The following is a 24,937-nucleotide window of genomic DNA, read 5'->3' as shown; positions in this document are numbered from 1 at the left end:
TACCTGCAGCCTGTATTACAAGCTCTTAACCCCCATTGTCTTTACCTGCAGCCTGTATTACAAGCTCTTACATCACTATTGTCTTTACCTGCAGCCTGTATTACAAGCTCTTAACCCCCATTGTCTTTACCTGCAGCCTGTATTACAAGCTCTTAACCCCCCATTGTCTTTACCTGCAGCCTGTATTACAAGCTCTTAACCCCCATTGTCTTTACCTGCAGCCTGTATTACAAGCTCTTACATCACTACTGTTTTTACCTGCAGCCTGTATTATAAGCTCTTACATCACTATTGTCTTTACCTGCAGCCTGTATTACAAGCTCTTAACCCCCATTGTCTTTACCTGCAGCCTGTATTACAAGCTCTTACATCACTACTGTTTTTACCTGCAGCCTGTATTATAAGCTCTTACATCACTATTGTTTTTACCTGCAGCCTGTATTACAATATACACTATAAATCTAAATATGTACTGTGTAGTGCTGACTTGTATACAATCCAATAATAACCAATACAGAGTTAGTGGAATTACAATAAAGCCGCTGTCCAGAGCACAGAACAATAGAGAGCGAGAGAGATATTTCTGTGATCTAATTCTAAGGGTTATCTGCATGGCTCTATAAACTATGCGAATGAATCCGTTAGTCATATTCGATCCCATAATTCAATTATATGAACCCGTCATACCCGGATTAATAAACTCAATCACTGATAGGTCTTCTTTTAAGGAATGGTTAAATACAGTCTGTTTTATTTAACGTTTAACTATACGCGAATTTTACATTTATTTCAGGCTTTAATAAACTGTGAGGCGCAAATGTTCTCGGTTAGAGAGATTGTCAAATCTCAGATCTATAAAATAATCAATTAAAACCCTGCGTGTACACCGTGCTGCTAATGTCACATGAAATAACAAAACGAGAAACGTTTATGTATATTTATTCTAATGCTCGTAAGCTTGGAAAATGTCAAATTCACAACTTGTCAAAAGGACACACTGCATCCATTTCTATTACAGGATACTATAATGCATTTGCATTTAATTACAGTTACAACTGGAAACGATCCTCTTGAGCTGCTGTTAAATACAAGCAATATACACAACCATTGAATACAAGCAATATACACAACCATTGAATACAAGCAATATACACAACCATTGAATACAAGCAATATACACAACCTCCCTCTGCAGCTCCTGACGATAACCATTAAATACAAGCAATATACACAACCTCCCTCTGCAGCTCCTGACCATAACCATTGAATACATCTCCTTCTGCAACTCCTGACAATAACCATTGAATACACCTCCCTCTGCAGCTCCTGACAATAACCATAGAATACACCTCCCTCTGCAGCTCCTGACAATAACCATTGAATACAAGCAATATACACAACCTCCCTCTGCAGCTCCTGACCATAACCATTAAATACAAGCAATATACACAACCTCCCTCTGCAGCTCCTGACCATAACCATTGAATACACCTCCCTCTGCAGCTCCTGACAATAACCATTGAATACACCTCAATTGCAGCTCCTGACAATAACCATAGAATACACCTCCCTCTGCAGCTCCTGACAATAACCATAGAATACACCTCCCTCTGCAGCTCCTGACCATAACCATTGAATACACCTCCCTCTGCAGCTCCTGAAAATAACCATTGAATACACCTCCCTCTGCAGCTCCTGACAATAACCATAGAATACACCTCCCTCTGCAGCTCCTGACAATAACCATTGAATACACCTCCCTCTGCAGCTCCTGACAATAACCATTGAATACACCTCCCGACAATAACCATTGAATACACCTCCCTCTGCAGCTCCTGACAATAACCATTGAATACACCTCCCTCTGCAGCTCCTGACAATAACCATTGAATACACCTCCCTCTGCAGCTCCTGACAATAACCATTGAATACACCTCCCTCTGCAGCTCCTGACAATAACCATTGAATACACCTCCCTCTGCAGCTCCTGACAATAACCATTGAATACACCTCCCTCTGCAGCTCCTGACAATAACCATTGAATACACCTCCCTCTGCAGCTCCTGACAATAACCATTGAATACACCTCCCTCTGCAGCTCCTGACAATAACCATTGAATACACCTCCCTCTGCAGCTCCTGACAATAACCATTGAATACACCTCCCTCTGCAGCTCCTGACAATAACCATTGAATACACCTCCCTCTGCAGCTCCTGACCATAACCATTGAATACACCTCCCTCTGCAGCTCCTGACAATAACCATTGAATACACCTCCCTCTGCAGCTCCTGACAATAACCATTGAATACACCTCCCTCTGCAGCTCCTGACAATAACCATTGAATACACCTCCCTCTGCAGCTCCTGACAATAACCATTGAATACACCTCCCTCTGCAGCTCCTGACAATAACCATTGAATACACCTCCCTCTGCAGCTCCTGACAATAACCATTGAATACACCTCCTTTTGCAGCTCCTGACAATAACCATTGAATACACCTCCCTCTGCAGCTCCTGACAATAACCATTGAATACACCTCCCTCTGCAGCTCCTGACAATAACCATTGAATACACCTCCTTTTGCAGCTCCTGACAATAACCATTGAATACACCTCCCTCTGCAGCTCCTGACAATAACCATTGAATACACCTCCTTTTGCAGCTCCTGACAATAACCATTGAATACACCTCCCTTTGCAGCTCCTGACAATAACCATTGAATACACCTCCCTCTGCAGCTCCTGACAATAACCATTGAATACACCTCCCTCTGCAGCTCCTGACCATAGCTATTGAATACACCTCCCTCTGCAGCTCCTGACCATAGCTATTGAATACACCTCCCTCTGCAGCTCCTGCGTGCGAAGTGCACTCCCAGGGATCAGTTCAAATATTGTGCACACCCGCTCACTCAAATAACACAGGCGCTTTCTATTCACCTTTCTTTGTGGAAACGGATAATCTAGACAAAAAGTATACAATTGCAGCTGTTTGTTTTTTGAATCTGTAAAAGACAGGATCATGCATTTCCAGCACTTTCTAATATCGCCAAAACACAATAACTAAAGGTAACACTATAAAAGGGTATTTAGAAATCATAGATCGTTAAACATCCATTTCTTATGTAATAGCGCGCGCGTCTTCTAATTTCCCCCAGTCCAGCATGAAACTCTCTGAATGGTCAATAAATCCTCAACATTTATCATAAACACTCACACACACACACACACACACACACACACACACACACACACACACACACACACTCACACACACACCAGAAACATATTGGGTTCTCAGGTCTGTTTTTTCTGGTTCTAGTATAATTGTACAATTTATTTTTTATTATTATTTTTACATGTATAAAGTCTTCCACCACTAGTCCAAAAAAATAAAATAAAATAAATGGGGACATTTAAAAAATTGCGGTGCAAGTTTAAAGGTAAACAAGTACAACCCGCGTAATCCATTAAAAAAAAACACACACACACACACAACGTTGCAACTAATCCAGTTGAGTTGTCTTTTGCGCGATGACCTGGTCCATATATCTGCCATACTCCAGCAACTCATCGCAGCCAGCCCGTCAGCTGTTATACTGGCAAGCATTGAGACTGGAGCCGGGGCTCTGTAGCCCGCTGTATCCGAAAGAGGGGTGCTGTTTCGATTTCAGTCTCAGGCTGGCCAGGCTGGAGTTACACGTGTCTCTGTACATGCTGTAAGGGGAACCCGGCGGCGCGTAGTGGCATGCGGATGAAGACATTGCAGAGTTGATGTTGTTGTTCAGACTGGAGGTCTGCATGCCCGGCACTGCGCTGTGGCCCATGCTGGGCGGCATGGCCATTGGGGAGATTGAGCTGGGCGCTGAGAACATGGACGGGGAGGACAGCGGGCTCATGGAGTTGAAGAAAGTGAAGTTTTTCGTGGACAGAGGAGCCGGTGTCAGGCCCTTGTTTGCCCAGTTGTTGTAGGTGTAGGCTGGGTACAAATCTTCGTAGGGCTGCATGAGCCCGCTGAACTGCGGAAGGTAGCTGTTTTTACACAGGTCCATCTGCTGGTTGCGTTCCCTCTTCCTCCACTTCGCTCTGCGGTTCTTAAACCAGACCTGCAAGGACATTTAAGCAAGAACGACAACATTACAGAAATAATTCCAGCTCACACACATGCACACTGTCGATATGATTAAATGAATGAAAACATTGCCGAAATAATTCACTCACATGCACACTATCGATCTGGTAAAGACTGGCAATAATGCAATCAAATATTTGATGAAGTTCAACAAACCAGTAGTGAAACTAATCTATGACAACGAATTCTAGAATTTCTGATGATCTTTCCTTATTATTTTGTAAAAAATGTTGTACTCAACTTGCAAATCATAGACCGTAAATTATGCTTTTTTTTTTTTTATAAAATATAATTATTTTTTTAATAAAATGTAATGCTTTTTTTTAAAAAATAAATTAATGCTTTTTTATAAAATGTAATGCTTTTTAAAAAAATGTAACGCTTTTTAAATAAAATGTAATGCTTTTTTATTTTCATGTGCTGTACATTTTAAACGACATAATATCGACGATTTGCTGTCTGCAGCAGCGTACTTTTATTTAGAATACAGCGTCCTTTAATATTCCAGTATGTTCCATGGAGTAGAATAAACTACACAGAGGATATGAAACGCGGGTTAAAACCATTTGTTAGGTGGGTACATAGTGAGTTTTTAATATTTTCAATTAGAAAAATATTCATAGTTTTGCGGTAAGTTTGCACTTGGTCTACCGTTATGGTTTTAAAACTGAAACAAACTTTCTTAATAGTAAATATATTTACTATAAGCTTTGTACAAGACATTTTCATCGACATGCAGAAGACCTCAAAGTACTATCAGATTCGTATTTTAATGTCCTGTTTTAACTTTACATATGCATCATATATATTCTTAAATGTTTGTCACAACAAGCTTCCTTCAAAATGTATTCTAGATTTATTTTCATTGACACAATAAACACTGCCGCCAAAACAGTGTTCATATTGAGGAATTCTAGTGAATGTGATGCGTTAGATGCACATGTTTATGCTTCGTAGTGCTGAGCTGTGTGATTTATATAAACAACATGCTTAATTTATTGTTAGCTGTCATAAACAATCAAATTAGAGAATAATAAAAAGAGCCATTTTCTGTGATGACAATAGGCTTCCAGCTATATATCCATTGGTGCTAACATAATATATTATACTGCGCATAACATTATTCTATAGGTCATACAGAATTGTATCTCAGTGCTGTATATACCTTAACCGATAACCATACAATGTATATAGTGAGCTTCATTTTGTAACACAGCACAAACGAATGCTGAAATACACAGTTCCTCTCAGTGAAAGCTATTTTTTGGAGAAAGTGTCCTAAACAATCCGTGTTGCGATGCCTCGCTTTCTTAGCTTCGGTATAAAGTACAGTGTATCTCTGCTTACCCGAACCCTGGCCTCGGTGAGGTTGGTCCACACCGCGATCTCCTCCCGCGTACTCATGTCGGGGTAACGGTTCCTCTGGAACGTGGACTCCAGCTCTTGAAGCTGCTGGCTGGTGAAGTGTGTCCTCTGTCTCCGCTGCTTCTTCTTCTTGCTCGGCTCTTCCACATTCCCGTCGTCACTTCTATGTTCTGCGCTCCTATCTTTCTCTGTAATAGGAATAATACAAAATAAACACAGCATTATTGCAATTACATGCATAACTAATAATAATAATAATAATAATAATAATAATCGTATGTTTTGTTGACACCGTTTATTTTATTTGACTTCTGATAACTGTATACTTGCTGTAAAATCTATTGGCTAGAGTTTCGGTTTCTGTGCTCGTGTATTTCTAAATAATAATATATTTTAACTAGCACAACTGGGTTAAAGGCCATCTGAATAACATAAGTACAAAAAAGATGAAGCAATGACTAAAGTTTAGTTGAATTCTTTATTTTAAGTTTATTTTTAACAACATTCTTAGGGAAGGCCTGGTGATGCGAATTTGAATGTCTACAACCATGTTAACTTTTAATGTAACAACAATAACGTGTGTGTGTGTGTGTTATATATATATATATATATATATATAATATATATATATATATATATTATATATATAGTTACTGCACAATACATGTAAAAGTGCGTCTCCTACGGAATAAATAAACACATAATTTGTGTAAATACTAAACTTTTGTGATGGGCGCCAGTGATATTATTATTATTATTATTATTATTATTATTATTATATTATTATTATTATTATTATTATTATTATTATTATTATTAAAATACGTAACTTTTTATAAAATGCATTTTTACAATTCCCTATATCATGCAAGCATTGGACTTTAGAAATGACAATAAACCTACACGAATATTTCATTAGTTTGACTGTGTAGTCCTCTGAAATTTGATTAATTTCGTTTCATAAAAATGCAACTATTTCCTTATTCAGGCGATAATTATTCGTGGATCTGTATTTTCCTTGCATACAGTATTTTGAGTCACTATATGTTCAACAAAAATAAATGACATGATTTCTGAAGTCGTACCTGTCTGAAAGAAAATAGACAATTTGAGAGAAATGTATTTATAGCTTGGTTTGATTTCTGTCATCTTGCAATCTGTGGTTGCTTTATTGTTACGCTACACTATCTAACTTGTTAACACTTTTACAAAAAAACTGTTGCATGAATGTCGTGTTGCACGGTTAGAGAGCGGGTTTGTTTTAGTTGTAACTTTGTACCCTGAAAGTAGAAAACTTAACGTGCAGTAACAATGCGTCCACAGCCTGTGCTGACCTGGACTTAAACATGCCTTCTGAATTTACATCGCGTAAAATCGAACACAGCAAAATTATTTACCAAGAGAACAAAAAATAAATTAAAAATGAACCATTCTCAAACAGCCGTGTGTGGATCAGTGGTTCTGTCTAAACTACAGACTGCACAGGATGACCTGTTCCAGATTTCTATTAGCCAGTTCAAACAGCAATGTAAACAAAACAAACACACAGCACCTACAGGCTACACGGGCATTATTGTTGAATTGAAATGTGACACAATCTGAAGCAGCTGTTGTATTCACCGTTTTTAATACAGCAGGTTAGTTGAAGAATTTAATATACCCGGTGCAAAAGCACCGAGAAACTCGTGTTCTTTATAATCTGCAGGGCCTGCAATGTGCTCGGCAATTAAACATGGTTTCCTAGTGAAGTTCTTCTTTGATTCACCAATGCATGAATATACAAGACTGTCAGTTGTAGCTCAGATTCGTTTGAGGGAACCGCTATCTCCACAATGCTGTCTTTTCTTGTTCCCATAATTGCAGCTATCATAGCAGATCACTGGCATGAACTCGTAATGTCAAATCCACTTCAGCGCAGCCAAAGCTTTTTCACTTTTTTTTTTTCTGGCACGTTTTGTTTTAAAAAAAGAAGACAAGCAACAGCATGTACAAAAATAAAAAGCGCTTTCGGCAACTTCAAATTTTAAAAAGGTGACGTTTTTGTTTACCTGCGATCTCAGTGTCTGACGACTCGCTGCTTGAATTCTCTACGGGCTCTCGAGCGCTCTCTGACGATCTCGGCATGTGAAAGGTGGAGGTCATGTCGCGTGGGGGTCTCACGGCTTCTGGTCTCCTGTCCAAATTCATCCCACCTTCAAAACAAATCAGTTGTATTAACTACAGGACGATTCGACTGGGCACCCCGGGGTTCCAGCAGCTTAGAGAATCCGTATGCCACCAAGTCCTGGTCCAGAAGTCATGGTTAAAAGTAAGTTGTTCTTAAAACCCTGCTGCTTCAGGTTCTGACAGGTTTCCTCAGGCTCCGCCGCGATCACACAGAGGACTGACAATATGCGCGTTTCTGTTTTCGCTCAAGGGAAGGAAGTAAGCCTGCTGGAGTTGAAGTGTCTGTGCTCGAGTTCCTCCTATTTTAAGTAGAAATCCTTCCCAAGGCCTTCAAGGTCCCCACCCACATGGCAAGCTCGGTCTAATTCGGGCGCGTCTCTGTGGAGCGTAATGGCCCGGTCCCTTTAATGGTTGGAAGAACTATACGTGTTTATGAGGACTGTCTGGGGAGCTACGGGCAACTGAGGGCGCACACGCACCAACACAAAACACCCCAGAAACACACACAGTATACAACTGGCTATGCAAATCGTGTTGTAATGAGTCGATTTAGCAAATAGTATTAATGTTTAAATATATTTAATGTATGTAGAGATAAAGACTGCTAATTAACTTGGAAATAAGTATATATATATATATATATATATATATATATATATATATATATATATATATATTATATATATATATATATATATATATAAATGTACACCCATACCTACCAACAATAAAGTATTTACAGTCAGTAACAAATATAACATGCAATCGTCACATGGGGATTATTGTCAATAATACACTAATAATAATTAATTCTGTAATCAGCCAGGCGAACCACAAAATACCAACAGTAGGTTTCAGTATTAATAAAACATGTAAAGTTAATTTGCTCTAGCCAATATCAACAAAAGAAAAGTGGTTAGTACTCGCAGGCGCATGCGTGCAACAGCTTAGTACGACAGGTACCCGCAGTTCAGGGTTGCTGAGCCTGCATCTTCCCTGTGAAATGTCACTCGCAGATATTTCAACATGCTGGTTATGCGTAAAGTAGCACTTTTTAAACAAAGGGGACAGTTGGTAATAAATTAATTATTGCGTGTCCACTCCTGTGTATTTTCTATTGGGTGGAGTCTGGCACACCAGTGTAATATACGGTGTCCCCCTGAGCACTGGCGGGTCACCGTGAGCTCAAGAAGGGGGGCCCAGAGTTTTGGAAGGGTAGGACAGCGACTTCCTGGGGTCACTGTCACAGTATACCGTTTGGCGAGCAGATATCTGAATAAAACTAACATGCGTTCATTCATTGCGTTCTGCGGCAGGGGCGTTGGAACTCGGGTTGCTGTTCCATTGTTCCAGGGGCCCTGTTATGCGATGCGCGCCACAGTTGTATTGTATTGCTTAAACCCTGAACCCAGGAAAACAGAATTCGTGTAAATCCCTAAAGTGCGGGATTAAAACAGAAAAAGATGAGCCGTTTTTAAGCGGGGCGTGGGAGTGTTTTACTGCACTTAATTCAATTGGTTTGTTTCAAGATTTGGGTGTAAATGCAGCTGCTTTTGATTGCGTAATTTTAATGCTCTATCTATCTATCTATCTATCTATCTATCTATATATCTATCTATTTTTATAGTACTTTTTCAATTATCAATACGTACAGTAATATGTTTCAATTATTTCTTGGTTTTAGTTTTTTGGTAACGAAACCCCTTTGCTGTCCATTTCTCGTCTTGTACGCCTCTGAATTGCAGCTATGTAGCGCACTAATGAAAAATGCACCAAATAATGGTGTTGCTTTATTGCAAAGTACGACGGAAACCGACATCCAAACATGAGGAACCTATCCAATAGAAGAATAGTTGCAATAGATTATTGAAGCGCGTGCTACAACACATGCACATTAATTAAGCTCTCAATGTTAATAATTAATTTGCAACCATTATAGTACAATTGCTGGACTATAGCAAGAATGCGGATATCCCCTGGTCTCGCGGAACGCCTATTTCTCTGGTAACACCGCTGCGAGTGAGCTGCTTCGTGTTTATTCACAGTGCATCATAACAGCTCTCAGGGGTCTTGTAGCCTATAGAGTTATTGAAAGGATTTATCGGTGGGATTAAATACTTCAAAGAGGCACATTCGAATATTACAGTCATGTATTAAATGTTCCATTCTTTATTAAATCAATAATGAGATGGTCCCAGTTTTGGCTACTCAATTACAATACAGTCTAACAGATGCTTCAACGACTTTACAGGAAGAAAAGCAGGCGCTGGGGAGCCCTCGCTCTATTGCGCTCATATACCAATGATAGTTGCGACACAATCTGAATGGGATCTGTAATGTAAACCAAGAATGTCTTCAATTTAAACATTGGCGCATATAAAATGATCGAGTGACCCATTTTCCATATCGGGATTCTTTTTTAAAGATGCGTGCGTAACCAGTCTATCTCTTCCATTAAATCTGTCACTAGTGAAATGTTCTCTCCGCAATCCTTCATAATTTAGGGATACGGTTTCTGTAATATTATTCTCATGTATCCTACAACTGACACTGGACTAGACAGAGTCCACAAGCCGTAGGCCGAACACAACTACAACTTTGTGCACACTTTGCCTCATAGCAGCATTTCAAATTCACTCGCGGGAGGTACCAAAGTATCATATTGTTGTACACTCTCATTGTCCTCGATTTCAAATTAAAGTGCCGTTACCTTTGACATGGCCCTATCCTATAATATCTTTAATTGTCACATTTCAATGATTTTTTAAAACGTTGTGATACGTCAATAATCATCACGTACCACTAACATTGTGGAACTGCATTTGACTGCATTTTATAGACTATTATATAAGCCTATAACGAATTAAAATTACCATTTCTGATAGCGATAAAATAAAATAAAAAACATAGTGAAACAGAATCTATATATTTTTAAAAAAAAACAACATGCATTGTTTGTTGGATGAACACATCTCCGTGTTTTAAACGTGCTTTGCTTCTGAAATAAATAATTTGCCTGTCTTAATGGTTTACTAATGATTTGCAGTCGAATGACTTGTTCTTACAAAGAAACGGAGTTCACACTTAGCCTACTCTAACTGTACATGCAGTTTAAACCATGAATGCGTTCAATTAAAAAAACAGGAACATTTCGATTTTACAAAGCCTGTCTTTAACACAAGTGAGCTGAGAAGTTATCGTGGTTTTACAGTCTGTCTTTAAAACAAGTGCGCTGAGAAGTTCTCGTGTTTTGCAAAGCCTGTCTTTAATTCAAGTGCGCTGAGAAGTTCTCGTGTTTTGCAAAGCCTGTCTTTAATTCAAGTGCGCTGAGAAGTTCTCGTGTTTTGCAAAGCCTGTCTTTAATTCAAGTGCGTTGAAAAGTTCTCGTGTTTTGCAAAGCCTGTCTTTAATTCAAGTGCGTTTAGAAGTTCTCGTAGTTTGCAAGTTCAGTTTAAAGCACGCTGCCTTCACTCAAAGCGTAGAATCTCACATATTCCAGTGAGTCTGAAAAAAGAGTGCGTATGAAATACTCACAATAGCTACAGGCTCGGTATTTCTACCAACCCGATCCTGTACACGCTGAATGTCTTTTCAAACACTTCTCAGAGTAGGGCCGTTCAGTTTATCATACATAAGTAAACTGTGTACAATACTAAATGAAAAGCACCCACAGGAAGAGGGAAGCTACAATAAAGAGTGGACACGGCTGGGATAAGGAACCAGTAAAGGTCACTGATGCGGCTTCGTTGTAGAACAGACAGAATGGGGGGTTTTGGGAGATGAGGGGATCTTGAGAATGCGCGGTTAAGGAATTCGAGTCATACGCCGGTTCCTATTAGGGTAATAAGGGTTAAAGTTTGTTTCCTGTTTCTAAAATGAAATAGTGACACTGCTGTTAGCAGACTATTATGACAGCACAGCAATGTTTATACCACGTCCTTAATTCGTGTAATTAATAGATGGCCGGTCCAGGGAGCGAGTTACTATAGCTTCATTGTTTCAGCGCTCTGCTGCGCTGAGAAAGGAAAGCCCGGCTCCAATCTATTTTTCTTTTGCGGGTCATTAATGAGGCATTGTGTGTTCTGGCACTCTAAAGCTGATAAATACTCATCTGGTGCCTTTGGCTGAAACAGATGATAACCCCCCCCCCCCCCCCCCCCCAGTATTTACAGTAGTAAAGACTGTACCATCGATAACCCTGTAGCCTTCATTCATTCATTCATTCATGTATCTGTTTGTTTTCTATTGTTTACTCATTAGTTCACTGATATGATTTCTCTCGCAAGACGCTTGAGCTTGTATTGGTCTGCTTGCTAATAGGCTGATCTGGCACATTGTGCAGCTCTGTGCGCGCCACGATTCAATGTATTATTATTATTATTATTATTATTATTAGTTGTAATAGTAATCGTCGCATTTTCCAGAACTGTAAGTTCTCTTCTTGGGTGAGGCAACGCTATTTGTTTTTATTTTTGAAGTGCTACCATCAGAAGGTCAGTTTGATTTGAGTAGTGTCAAACATCTGGGAGAACTATAGCATTCTTCAGAAACCCGCGACAAGATGTCACTTGCTGAATATAACACGCAGTATGGTCCAGCGGCACGCTGTCTCTAACATACACCAAAACCAGGCACAAAGAAACGGACTGTCCAATAAGTCGTGTAAGAATTGCTTCTCAAACAAGTGACACGGGTACGTGCTCGGCGGTTCTCCCCGATAATAACCACGCCAATAATACGACTACTCTCCGTCACGATTCTTTGTATGCGAAGGAAACGCTTTAGCTGACTACGTGATAGTGTTTGACGTCTTTGACTTGTCTCTATTATTGAGGCTGATAAAAGGCTGAACGTGTCATGGGGAAGACTAACAGAGCTTGTGAAATTAATTATTTATGTAGAGCTTTTCAATCGAGAATACACTCGTTAAATACATAACTTGGGCCTCTCTGTGGGGACTTGAACTGTCTGGAACTGCTGTTTCGTGTTATTGGTCATGATTACGCGATTCAGTGCCAGATCTTGCAAATTAGACAACAAACCCACGAAATGAAAACGTGAGGCAAACTGTATCAGGACACACTTACATTTGACCAATACAGAATGAATGCAAACTGTGAAGAAGCCTAAATCGTGAACGTATTTAGGGAGACTGCTGGGTCACACACTGTACACCGCGCTTTATATAGAGACGGGGATGTAAGCAGAGAGCTGCGCCAGCGAGTTCACTGCACGAGAATTGGCTCTACTCTATAACCAGCTTGCACATGTCATATTTATTAATGGCTGTTTTCCAGACTGTCTGCTGTTTCATTCAACTGCCCACGCAAGCAAACAGGGACAAATGTATGGCCAGTGCTATAGGTGCTTCAGTGTTGCTATTTACTAGGGTACCACCGTGTAGATTTAAACTAAACTACGTGTGCATAATAACACAGCTGACTGCTTCATTTTCCAACACAACACTAATTGTGGGTTCCAATAAATCACACAGACAGGCGCTGTCTCGCGCAGACCAACACTTCGAAAGGGTTTTGGTTGCATCAGTGATATTTTCATCATAATGCGTGCCTCACATCAGTGTGGGAAATGGGCCCAGATCCCTGCTCTACAATAAAGCATGCCCTGATATATTATGTTGCAATGAAAGTCACAATATTGGCAAATCTTAAGATTTACTGGTAAATGTCCGAAATAAACATGATAACACTTTACTTCGGACGTTTACCGGTAAATCTCAAGAGTAACCCAATGCCTTTGTCTCGGTTTCGCGAAAGCTTCAGAGTCCCGTGAAACTCCAAGTGCCACACAATGCTGCACTAAGTAAGTAAATATCCCTATCCACTACTTTCTGTGGCGTCTTGCGTCAAAAACCAAAGTGCGATTTTCTGTTGAAAAGAGGAAGATCCTAAATTTGGATTTAACAGAATCACAATATTGCTCAGGACCATGTTGAACTAGTTTAAATATCTCAGTTATGCATCGCTGTAAGATAATTCCTGATTATTTTGTTAATGGAAAAAAAAGAAAGAAATATATTCTTCGGCATTTTTTTAAAGACTTGACTCACTAAAGCACAACCTTCCAGAGAATACAGTTTTATTTTGCATGGATGTAAAATCCTTGTCCCCAAGTGTCCCTCGTAAAGAAACTTTAGCAGCACTCGATAAAAGACTAGATAAATCAATACCCACAGCAGAGGTGCTGAACATGATCAACGTAGTTTTAGAAAACAGTTATTTTACATTTGTTGATAAGAATTACAAACAAAACGATGGTACAGCAATAGGATCTGAATGCATGGGAAATGGGAAGAACAACGGTTTGTAAATGATATTTTGGGGATTTGGACACATGGAGAATAATTTATTTTCCAGTTTCATAAAGTGGCAAATGAAATACACAGTAATATTACTGTGGACAAGAAAATAAATATAATTTTAGATACCGTAGTAAAACTTGAAGATGGTTAATTTGAGAATTACCTCTTCTGTAAACCTACTGACATGCACCAGTATTTACACATGTCCTCTGCACATCCAAAACACACTAAAAGGGCAATCCCAAAGGGTCTAGGAATATAAATACGAAGAATATGCTCTAAAGAAAGTGACTGTGTATAACAAAGACATGTATTAAAAACAAATCTTAAAAGAGGATACAAAGAAAGAATTATAGAGACAGAGTTAAGAAAAGTGGCTAAACAAAAAATAGATGATCTTCTAGATTATAAAAATAGAGACAAAAAGGTCAAAAGAGTCCCATTAGTACTGACGTACTCTAAACTTTTGCTTAATATTTCTAAGATAGTTTGGAAACACTTGCAGATTCTACATAATTCATAAAAATCAGAAAAAGTATTTCTTAAGGCCCCAGTTGTAGCATTCAAAAGAGAAGCTAATTTAGGTGATATTTTAGTTCACAGTAAACATAAAAGAATAATTGACAGAATAAAATCTACAAACACTTGCACTGGTACATGTAAAGTTTGTAAATACATGGACAAAAGTGAAAATATAATTAAACACACGAACAACACATATCCACTAAATACTAATATCTACTGTAAAAATAGCAATGCTGTTTATGGAATAGTCTATAGAAAAATGTGATGAAATAAAATATGTTGGAGAGACTGGAACAACTTTATATAAAATAATTCAGAACCACCTTTCATTAATTAGAAATAAAAAATGAATGAACCAATAGTACAGCACTTCACCAGTCAAGGGCATGACATAAATGATGTAAAGTTTGTAGTATTAGAACAGCTAAAATTAGACAATGCGACATATAGAAGAATAAAAGAAAGTACATGGATAAATAGACTGAACACGAATATGCCAGCGGGACTCAACAGAAAAGAATGAACTACTTAACTCCAATAAATATAATATAAAACATTTAACATTTAAATAAATAAATACAATTAATTCAAATGTTGTGCATGCTGATGAGCTGGGGGGGGGGGGGGGGGGGCAAATCAAGGCTGATCCTTAGAGCCAGCATTGCATGATAATAGAAATGTAAGTTTATATAAAATAATGTTAATTAGAATTAATAAAGCCTTAAAGACAGAAGCAGAAATGATGTCATAGTATATAGAACACCATTGCACCATGTAAAAATGCATAATGGATTTGAATATAAACAATAACAAGTAGTTGTCATGCCGTCAAAAATCTATAAATACCTCCAATGTTTTGATTCAAACACAGGCTCCCTTGAGAAAGATATGTACAACATTTAAAAACGTTGGGCAGCTGGTTCTTTGATATATATATATATATATATATATATATATATATATATATATATATATATATATATATATATATATATATATATATATATATATATATATATATATATACCGACATAGGCTTTATCCCAAACTTTAGACTGTGCACAACTTTATGTACAAAATAAAACATGACACAGCCTAATCCACAGTACTAAAAAATAACCAGTGAGCGCCTGTAGTTAAAACTAGGTTTAATCGCCTGTTTCATGTCGAGCTGAAATTGTGGTTCGGCACCTTGCTGTGTTGCAAGGAAAATGTACGACCCTTACATATCCTTGAGTATTCTTAGAAAGAATACATTTCATTAGGGCGATTTCTTCTGAATCCTATATGTTTTTAGATTCTATAAATAACAACAAATTATTTTTTCGTAACAATAGTAAAATCTATATAATCTGGGACGAAGGATTCCAAACGCGTTTAGCACAGAACAGTAGAACCCCAATGCTTCCATCTGCCACTGTATGCTTTTATACTGAACCGCTTGAAGCTGTTGTTACTCGGAAGAGACCGCGCCTTTATCACCGCGCATTCCACTTACTTCAGATAGAGACTTATTTCACTGAATTGTAGAACGCACACTGAGATACAGAAAAATTTTTTTCACTGAACAGAGGAAAACTATTTCTATACAGCGACCAAGGGGTTTTCTTTTTAAAAGTAACATAGGATTTAGCTTTAGTTTATCCATCAAATAAACCTACTATGACCCTTAAGCAAAAAGTCTAATTAAAAAACGTCAGTTTTTTATATATATATATATATATTATATCTAATATATATATATATATATATATATATAGTCTATATATATATAATATACAATATATTGTATCAGTTTTATATATATTTGAATTGTCCCTGTTTAATATGTTAATTGGAAACAAAAAAAAAAGTGAAATCATGGAAATAATAACTATGACCATATTTTAAAAAAAATCGCAAAATAGAATTTTCAAAACAACAAATGCACGTGAAAGTGCAACAAAACAAGAAAAATAAATGCAAGTGAAGGAAAACGCGTATGCAACTTGAAGCCTCTTCCTCATTGTTTGCATTTTGATGGCATAACATGAACATCTGTTTCATATAAAAAAAAAAAAAAAAAGTTTTTAAAATGTTTTTTACCGGTACCGCAGATGTACGATTTTAATAGCTTCTACCTAATAGAACAGAGCCTACAGTAACTCAGTGTAAAGATTTTAACGCGCATTCATGTGCAAATCCTGGGCACTCGCAGTAACGACTGCGGCAAAGTGCTGGAAGTATAAAGGCGCGATTAACTGTCTCCAGGCTGCACAAGCAGACGCAGTTTCTCTTTCCTGGATTCGCAAAACATTCATGCCAGAGCTTTTCTATAATAGGAGTTTAATGTGGGGGTTGTCTTCAAAAGCCTCCAGCTAAAGCTTTTTAAGCCGTTCCAGCTAGACGGTTGTAATGCTAGCTATAGCTTTAACGGTTTTAATAACACAGTGAATTTAGTGTAAAATAGGGCTGGTCGGCCCGGGAGGAGACAATTCGCATTTATCAGTATTTAATCGTAAATGAATAAAACAACGGCACGAGCGAAGTACCTTAAGATTCACTCCCACAGAGAGCTCCAATGTATCCACAGTGACACAGTGTAACACATATTGCTGTTTGCAGTGACACAATGTAACACATGTTGCTGTTTGCAGTGACACAGTGTAACACATATTGCTGTTTGCAGTGACACAATGTAACACATGTTGCTGTTTGCAGTGACACAGTGTAACACATATTGCTGTTTGCAGTGACACAATGTAACACATGTTGCTGTTTGCAGTGACACAGTGTAACGCATATTGCTGTTTGCAGTGACACAGTGTAACACATATTGCTGTTTGCAGTGACACAGTGTAACACATATTGCTGTTTGCAGTGACACAGTGTAACACATATTGCTGTTTGCAGTGACACAATGTAACACATATTGCTGTTTGCAGTGACACAGTGTAACACATATTGCTGTTTGCAGTGACACAGTGTAACACATGTTGCTGTTTGCAGTGACACAGTGTAACACATATTGCTGTTTGCAGTGACACAGTGTAACACATATTGTTGTTTGCAGTGACACAATGTAACACATATTGCTGTTTGCAGTGACACAATGTAACACATATTGCTGTTTGCAGTGACACAATGTAACACATATTACTGTTTGCAGTGACACAATGTAACACATATTGCTGTTTGCAGTGACAGAAGGTAATATCGAAGCCTCTTCAAGCCGTACTCATAACGTGTCAGACGAAAAACAAAGCAGATCATTTCGGCCCATATCAAAGAGCATTTCATATGCTGTTCCTATTGACACAAACTCTTTGCCCATTTAAACTGTAAATTAAATGTGTACAGAGTTAAACTTCAAGGTTATGCGACCGATTATAAACGAATGTGCAGCTTAAGTATTTTCTCAATCCGCAAAGTTTAGCTAATAATAAACATTTGTTTTGTTTTGTGTGTGTGTGTGTGTATGTGTGTGTGTGTTAGAACTACAATAAAGGTTACATTTTTTAAATATAAATAAATAAACGAATAAAATAAAGACGTGTCTGGTCTTATATAAGCAAATATATTTTTGAAGAGTAACAGGCTCATTAAAACACACACACACACACACAATGTACCAACAACGCCTAATACAATAGGCTCCACTAATGAAACACGTTGGGATTGTAGAGCTCGTGTACAGATTCATTGCTATCGATTGAAATCAGTTTCTAAAGCTTGTGTCATCAGTTTGTGTTGAGTATACAGATTCAATAGTGTTGCACTGCAGAGATTAGCCTCTAAGTAACAAATAAACACGCGCGCGCGCCTGTATCTATCTATCTATCTATCTCCCTGGATGCCAGGATTCAGAAGTATTTTGTTAATCCCACAAGTCGGAAATATTTCATTCTCTTTAACGTTTTTTGCTTTGTTCCCCTCTTGTTTTTTCTAGGCTAGTGTTTTTTTTATTTTTTTCAATCAGAAATGTATTTGTATATATCTTGACAAATAAGCGTGTGTTTGCTTTATAATGGCCGTATTATTATTATTATTATTATTATTATTATTATTTATATAGCGCCTTTCATAGTGTACCTCCATCACCATGAGACTAAGGTGTGTGAACTATGCATCAGAGTCACTTACAACAACTTCTCACCCCAAAGATGCAGCACAAGGACGTTCAGTGACTTGCTCAGGGTCACACAGTGATGGCTGAGCTGGGATTTGAACCGGGGACCTCCTGGTTATAGCCCCTTTTCTTTAACCACTGTATATAATGTTATATTCACTGCGCTACTCTTTCATCAAGTTTCCATGCTGGATATTCTTCATGCCAATTGTCCTGACCAATTTGGACCTATTTCAAACGAAGCGCCCTGAAAGACAATGCACAGTCGAATGCTTTTGTGATGGGTGTAATTTTCATGTATATAACAAATATATTTGGTTATTACGGTATACAGTTTCTAATTCACTACAATGTCCTTAGCAGCAACCACATCTAGATACATTTACAATATCTCATGAGCGAACTTTCTTCCATCAAATAACACGCGTTCTACTATTAACTGTCTGACATTATGATCCTTGTTAGTGAATATATATATATATATATATATATATATATATATATATATATATATATATATATATATATATATATATATATATATATATATATATATATATTATATATATATATAATATATATATATATATATATATATATATATATATAACAATGCTTAGCACGAGAAAGTTAACCAAAATCATTTTGCAATAACTTGTTGAGCACAAAGCTTCCCACCGCCTCTTAAACTGCAGTTGACACATGCTTGGCTCCTGGCTTTAGAGCAGACTTGCTCAATCGCTTACCCAGGACTCAGAAAATGAAAATGAAACCCAATTCAACGCTTCACGACTCCCACAAATACATTCGGAGATTCCTTACCCGGTTCCACGCAGGAGGGTCCATTCTTAGATAAATGAAGTTCCATTCCGAATCCCTGTCATTTAAATAAACACACACATTACAATCCTTACCATCGACACACGTGGAACATAGCCTGAACAAACCTCACTAGCACAGCCTTTCGTCTTTATTTTGTTTCAATTCCTTGAGGTCTCCAAATTCTCAGAATTGACCTCAAGATCATCAAGGCATGGATTTAAAGAATGAACAGAATGAAAATGAAAGAGTATAGTGTGCATTTCTTTACCGTAAAATAAAAGAAACAAAAGATGGCTTTTGAATGTAAACATTGAATTGTACATTTGAGAACCCTCATACTGGCAGGTTAAAGTCGGGCTGCGGATTTTCAGAGTCAACACATTTAAAAGCACGTTCTATTTGCGCGGTGTAATCAGTATTTTGGTGACAAGGGTCATTTTTTTCATTTTTTTTTTCTCGAACAAATAAAAGAAACACTAATGAATTGTATAATATTTTTGGTTATAGTGTATATGATCAATATATATATATATATATATATATATATATATATATATATATATATATATATATATATATATATATATACACATTAATAAATTTGTAAAATGACACATTTTACTGTTACAATACTACATTTGTAATAATAGTAATAATAATAATAATATACACTTTTAATTGTTAACTATGAATCCAGTCAAGGATTTGTTACATCTGCATCTGTTAATTAATAGGGGATCAGGTGGGGTACAGACCACTGGCAAAAGAGAATTCTGCCGTCGGGTTAAAAGTCAAGGGTAGAAAAAAACAAAACAAAACCACAAAAAAAATAAAATAAATAAAAACCTGATATTCTGCAAAGAGTTTGCAAGGAACTTTTGATTCGCAAGTTTTGATATATCTCTCGGTCTCTGAACTTCGGGGACTGCTTGCTTGTCTTATTGTATATGCTACAGTAGTTTGTGACAGGAGCACGCCTCGGCTGTACTGCCTGACTGAAAAGACGCGCTATTTTTATACGAACAAACCTGCACTTTGATTCTGTTTAGATCTGATCGCTTCCCCTGACTCGAAAATACAATACCCAGCAACTTCTGATAGGGAACCCCGTTTTCTGTGGGCTTCCAATGGGCATTATATATTGTACTATGCCTATAGATTGTATGTGCTTATAGATAGTTCTACAACTAGCTAATCCTCTCACGTTTTGAGGGTTCTGCACGGTAACCGCCATCCGCCAATAACCTCATGATATAACATGCACTCTACCAAGTACCCTTACGAAGCTGAGCCTGCTCCTCTGTAAAGACGAAGTGTAAACAGTGCAGGCTAGAGTGCTTTATGTTATGTTACTATTTACTAAGTAAAAGGATATATTATTGGCAGTAATGAGACAGACGATAGAACATTAATTATGCTGGACACAGATCTACATTTTTTTCCCAGGTTCTGCACAGATCTGCAGCCTTGACGAGACACAGAGACTGTAGATTTCATACAAGATGTAAATATATGTCAAAGACGCCTAAGAGCGCCCAGGCTTTAGAGCCAGCCCGACCAAAGTTACCATTAGTAATTTTAAATGGATTTGCTGTCAGTGTTTTGTGTGATAACCTTTTCACTGAAAACTAAATACTGTAACTGCAAAGAAATAACTGCGTGGTGTACTGAGTTCAATTTAGCATCAATGTATTTAAGCAATAACTAGCTTCTATATTTAAAGTTTTTGCAGGGGTAAAAGTCTTATACGGCGCAAGTGTGCTTTTTGCCATCGTGTAAACTATATAGTTTTACTAAATTAGCAAAACACGTGAAACATTTTGAATTTATTTCATTTTTCAAAATACAGTAGGCATGTATAATATTACTACAACAGAAGACAAGATAGGCACAAAACCAGTGGGAAGCATTTCCATATTAAATAGCCGGTCTTTAAACAAGAGAGTTACAAAGTAATCGAGCGCTCTTGCCAGTCAATATCCCAACGCACCCGACCGGCTTCTACTGTCGTTTTATTAGTGTGTTAAACACTGCAGACTTACCAGTTTGTTTCCTACACAGTCGAATCAAAGTGCCATGCAGGATGTGATAGATCCAGTTGCAGGCAGGCAGGCAGGGTGCTGGGGTAGATTCGGTCTGTGTTGTTCTGGGTTTACTGTCCTCCCGAGGCTTCTTCAGCGCTGCGGTGACGTCACGAACCCCCCTCTGCCGTCCTGTCCGCGCGGTAGACAGTAATATTCTAGCTGTCTGTTTAGACAAAACCGAATGACACAAAAATACAATCAAATGCTTTATAGACTTGAACGAAAATACTAGTAAAGCGTGCCGATTGGTTGGTTATTATTGGCAGGTTACACAGATACTATTTGTCACCAGTATTTTATTTTAAATGATCTGGTCTCTGGTACTAATAGTAAGTATTGGCTTCATATGTGACTGGTTTTAAAATACATATTTCGTTTAATTAATTCCATATCCTAAATGTTGGAACACTATAATTTGCCCAAAAATTAGGCATAGCTTTCTTATGAAATCTAACATTGGAGATTGATCTATTACAGAGTTTGAAAGACAGATTGTTTATAACAAAAGCTTGTTTATAACATTGCTTTTCTATAGACATGCATTCATTTATATCGGATATGAGTCCTCAGTATTTGCCCTGTTAAAAAGTGAAAAGGAAGGCTATAGAATATCTTTGCTATGATATCTTTGTTCTACTATTTTGTGTAAATCAGTCAATCTAATATTCGGAAGGGTTTACTTCTGCTGTTTTTACAGCAAGATTGATCGACACATTGGAACTTTATTCTTTTATTATTATTATTATTATTATTATTATTATTATTATTATTATTATTATTATTATTAATAATAATAATAATAATAATAATAATAATAATAATAATGAAACAAGCACAAGAAGCGAATACAGACCCTTCCTGATGAGCTCTGTTGATGTACATGTAATATCTCCGTGCTGCGTAAAATGATATGTCGAACATTGCAGAAGCATCTCAGAATATTCTGCATAGATCTGAAGGGATCACGGAGCTCAATCAAGGACTGGGGAAAGCCGTTTCCCCCGTGAATTATGTGGGATAGAACTATGCGTTATATACAAAGAAATATGTTTTGTACCATTCTTCCCCCTTATATGAAATATTAGCATTTATGTACTTCACACTGTTTATTTTGCTACTACTTGCTTGTTTTTTGAGTGAGTCTGAGGTAGCGTAAAACGATTCTAATAATCCCCGTTTAAATTGCACTGCAGTATCCGTGCATTTAAAGCAGCATGTATTTATTTACATGGCAGGCTCTTCATTTGTACTGTAATAACAAACCGGTGTATATTCAAATGATCTACACTGTGGTGACTGCGATGGATGCCGCCACATACATCCGGATTGCTAATATTTGAATATTTAAACGGAGGTACGCAGTATTAGATCCGAATCGGATGGGTTCCGGTGAAAACTAAGAATGGAGTGGCTGCCATCGACTATTTCCATCTCACGGATTGATTTACCTGAAAAACCAGAGGAACCAAGCAGGTACCTGAAACAAGAACTGTGTAAGAGTAGTGCTGCAGATACACACAGAGCCACGCTGCCTTTAGTTTATTCTGTGAAACCTGAACTGTGTAAGAGCAGTGCTGCAGATACACACACTGCCACGCTGCCTTTAGTTTATTCTGTGAGATCTGAACTGTGTAAGAGTGTAGTGCAGTGCTGCAGATACACACAGAGCCACGCTGCCTTTAGTTTATTCTGTGAAACCTGAACTGTATAAGAGCAGTGCTGCAGATACACACACTGCCACACTGCCTTTAGTTTATTCTGTGAGACCTGAACTGTGTAAGAGCAGTGCTGCAGATACACACAGAGCCACACTGCCTTTAATTTATTCTGTGAAACCTGAACTGTATAAGAGCAGTGCTGCAGATACACACACTGCCACGCTGCCTTTAGTTTATTCTGTGAGACCTGAACTGTGTAAGAGCAGTGCTGCAGATACACACAGAGCCACACTGCCTTTAATTTATTCTGTTTGTAAGAGGTGCAGTAGAAATGTATCTGATCTGTGTTAATAACTTGTCTTTGGTTTGTAACTTATGTTTGAAATTGTAATGACAGTGATGTCAGGATGTTCATTATGAAGAGACCCACGTGGTTCTGTTCTGTTAGGAAGACTGCCTTCTTGAGCTTTGCCTCACAGCACAAATGACCTGACTTTAAAGCCAGAAGGTTACACAAGTGAAATGAATTACTTTTCAAAGCCAAGCCGTTGAAAAGTGAAGTGCATTTTCTGCTTATTTAGTGGATTGCTGTTTAAAACCAGTGCTGACCCATGAGGCACTATATTACTGATGAAGCATACACATGACTAGAAAAAGCCATTGCCAGTCTGAAGTGAAATAAGAAGATAGGTGCAGAGGATCCTAGATATAGAGTCAGTGGGATGCTAATGGCAAAATGCAAACAAATATAAAAAGAACATTCATGAACATAAAAAATGAACTAATCAAAACATGTGAATACGAATCAATGGTTAGAATATGATTTCTAAATCCTTGCCCTTGTGTATTTGTGAATCTGCCAGGCTCACTAAATTATGGTGGAGAGAGGTTTATTTTGGAAATTAAATTTCTACTGTAGCTGTCTGAAGTGGAGATGTGCCTCCAAGGCAATTTAATTTGAGCGAGTGCTTCAGGTGAAAATCCCACGCTTGTCTGATTGTCAGGATTCTTTCCTCCAGTGGAACTCAGTCGAGATTAACTCTCATCCTGCCCAAGGGCAATTACACTGGGAATTCTTTTGGTACAGATGCATTCCAAATGCACTACCTCTTTGGGGAAATGCCATTATCCTTCTACTAGAAAGCCAATGCATTAGTGCCATTGCCAAACATTAATTAATTCAGGCAATACAGACCAGGCCCATATTACAGAACACTTGTTGAAAGTGTCTAATCTGTTATCTTTATGATTTTCCACATGTGTGATTAGAGAGTTCTTCCATGCTGGACTGGATCAAAGGAACTGCGCAGCGGTTTTCATCATGCAAGCAGGAGTTGTAGTTCTTTACTATAGTGCTGAAGCATAAACACAATCAACTGAAATATAGTAAGGGTCTGGTCATTACCACTGCTGCACTGTGAACTTCAGGTAAGGACTGTTACTCTTCATTTCAAATATTATCATGTATTTTAATACCCTAGCACTATAAATAAAAGTTATCTGTAAAGTGGCACAGCTGCATATCTGGCTGAGGTCTGGGAAAAAGTGAAGCGATACTCAGGAGGCCTGGGAAAGATATGTTGGCAGTGTAAGGGTTAACCCCAGAGAGCAATCACATTTTTGGTATCTGGATCAGAAACTTGGGTCCCAGTCAGCAGTCTGTGTTTTTAACAGACGTCTGGTATTTGCAGAACGTGAAGAATTTCATGCTTACAGAAGTGGAGGAAGCTGTCTTTACCATGAGGTTCAA

The 24,937-nt window shown here is 37.8% G+C and overlaps 1 protein-coding gene across 9 annotated transcripts; it reads right to left on the bottom strand.

Moving 5' to 3' along the window:
- Positions 1-820: 820 nt before the first annotated feature.
- On the bottom strand, positions 821-21,674 carry LOC121296850 (pituitary homeobox 1-like). Of its 9 annotated transcripts, XM_041222714.1 has the most exons (8): positions 21,488-21,674; positions 19,446-19,500; positions 7,551-7,694; positions 5,485-5,690; positions 2,847-4,111; positions 1,681-1,794; positions 1,454-1,529; positions 856-1,311 (listed from the first exon to the last, which is right to left on the bottom strand). In XM_041222714.1, the coding sequence occupies exons 2-5, from the start codon at positions 19,489-19,491 to the stop codon at positions 3,593-3,595; spliced, it is 915 nt and encodes a 304-aa protein (XP_041078648.1). In that variant the 5' UTR covers positions 19,492-19,500; positions 21,488-21,674; the 3' UTR covers positions 856-1,311; positions 1,454-1,529; positions 1,681-1,794; positions 2,847-3,592. The 9 variants fall into 9 exon arrangements, 2 of the variants coding, with proteins under 2 accessions (XP_041078648.1, XP_041078650.1); XM_041222716.1 differs by lacking the exons at positions 856-1,311; positions 1,454-1,529; positions 19,446-19,500 and having other exon boundaries at positions 21,488-21,673; XR_005947107.1 differs by lacking the exons at positions 2,847-4,111; positions 5,485-5,690; positions 7,551-7,694; positions 19,446-19,500; positions 21,488-21,674 and adding an exon at positions 2,163-2,177 and having other exon boundaries at positions 835-1,529.
- Between the last annotated feature and the right edge of the window lie 3,263 nt (positions 21,675-24,937).

This window comes from Polyodon spathula, chromosome 22 (assembly GCF_017654505.1).
Source record: "Polyodon spathula isolate WHYD16114869_AA chromosome 22, ASM1765450v1, whole genome shotgun sequence".
Lineage (NCBI taxonomy): Eukaryota > Metazoa > Chordata > Actinopteri > Acipenseriformes > Polyodontidae > Polyodon > Polyodon spathula.
This window is presented reverse-complemented; position numbering and strand designations above follow the sequence as displayed.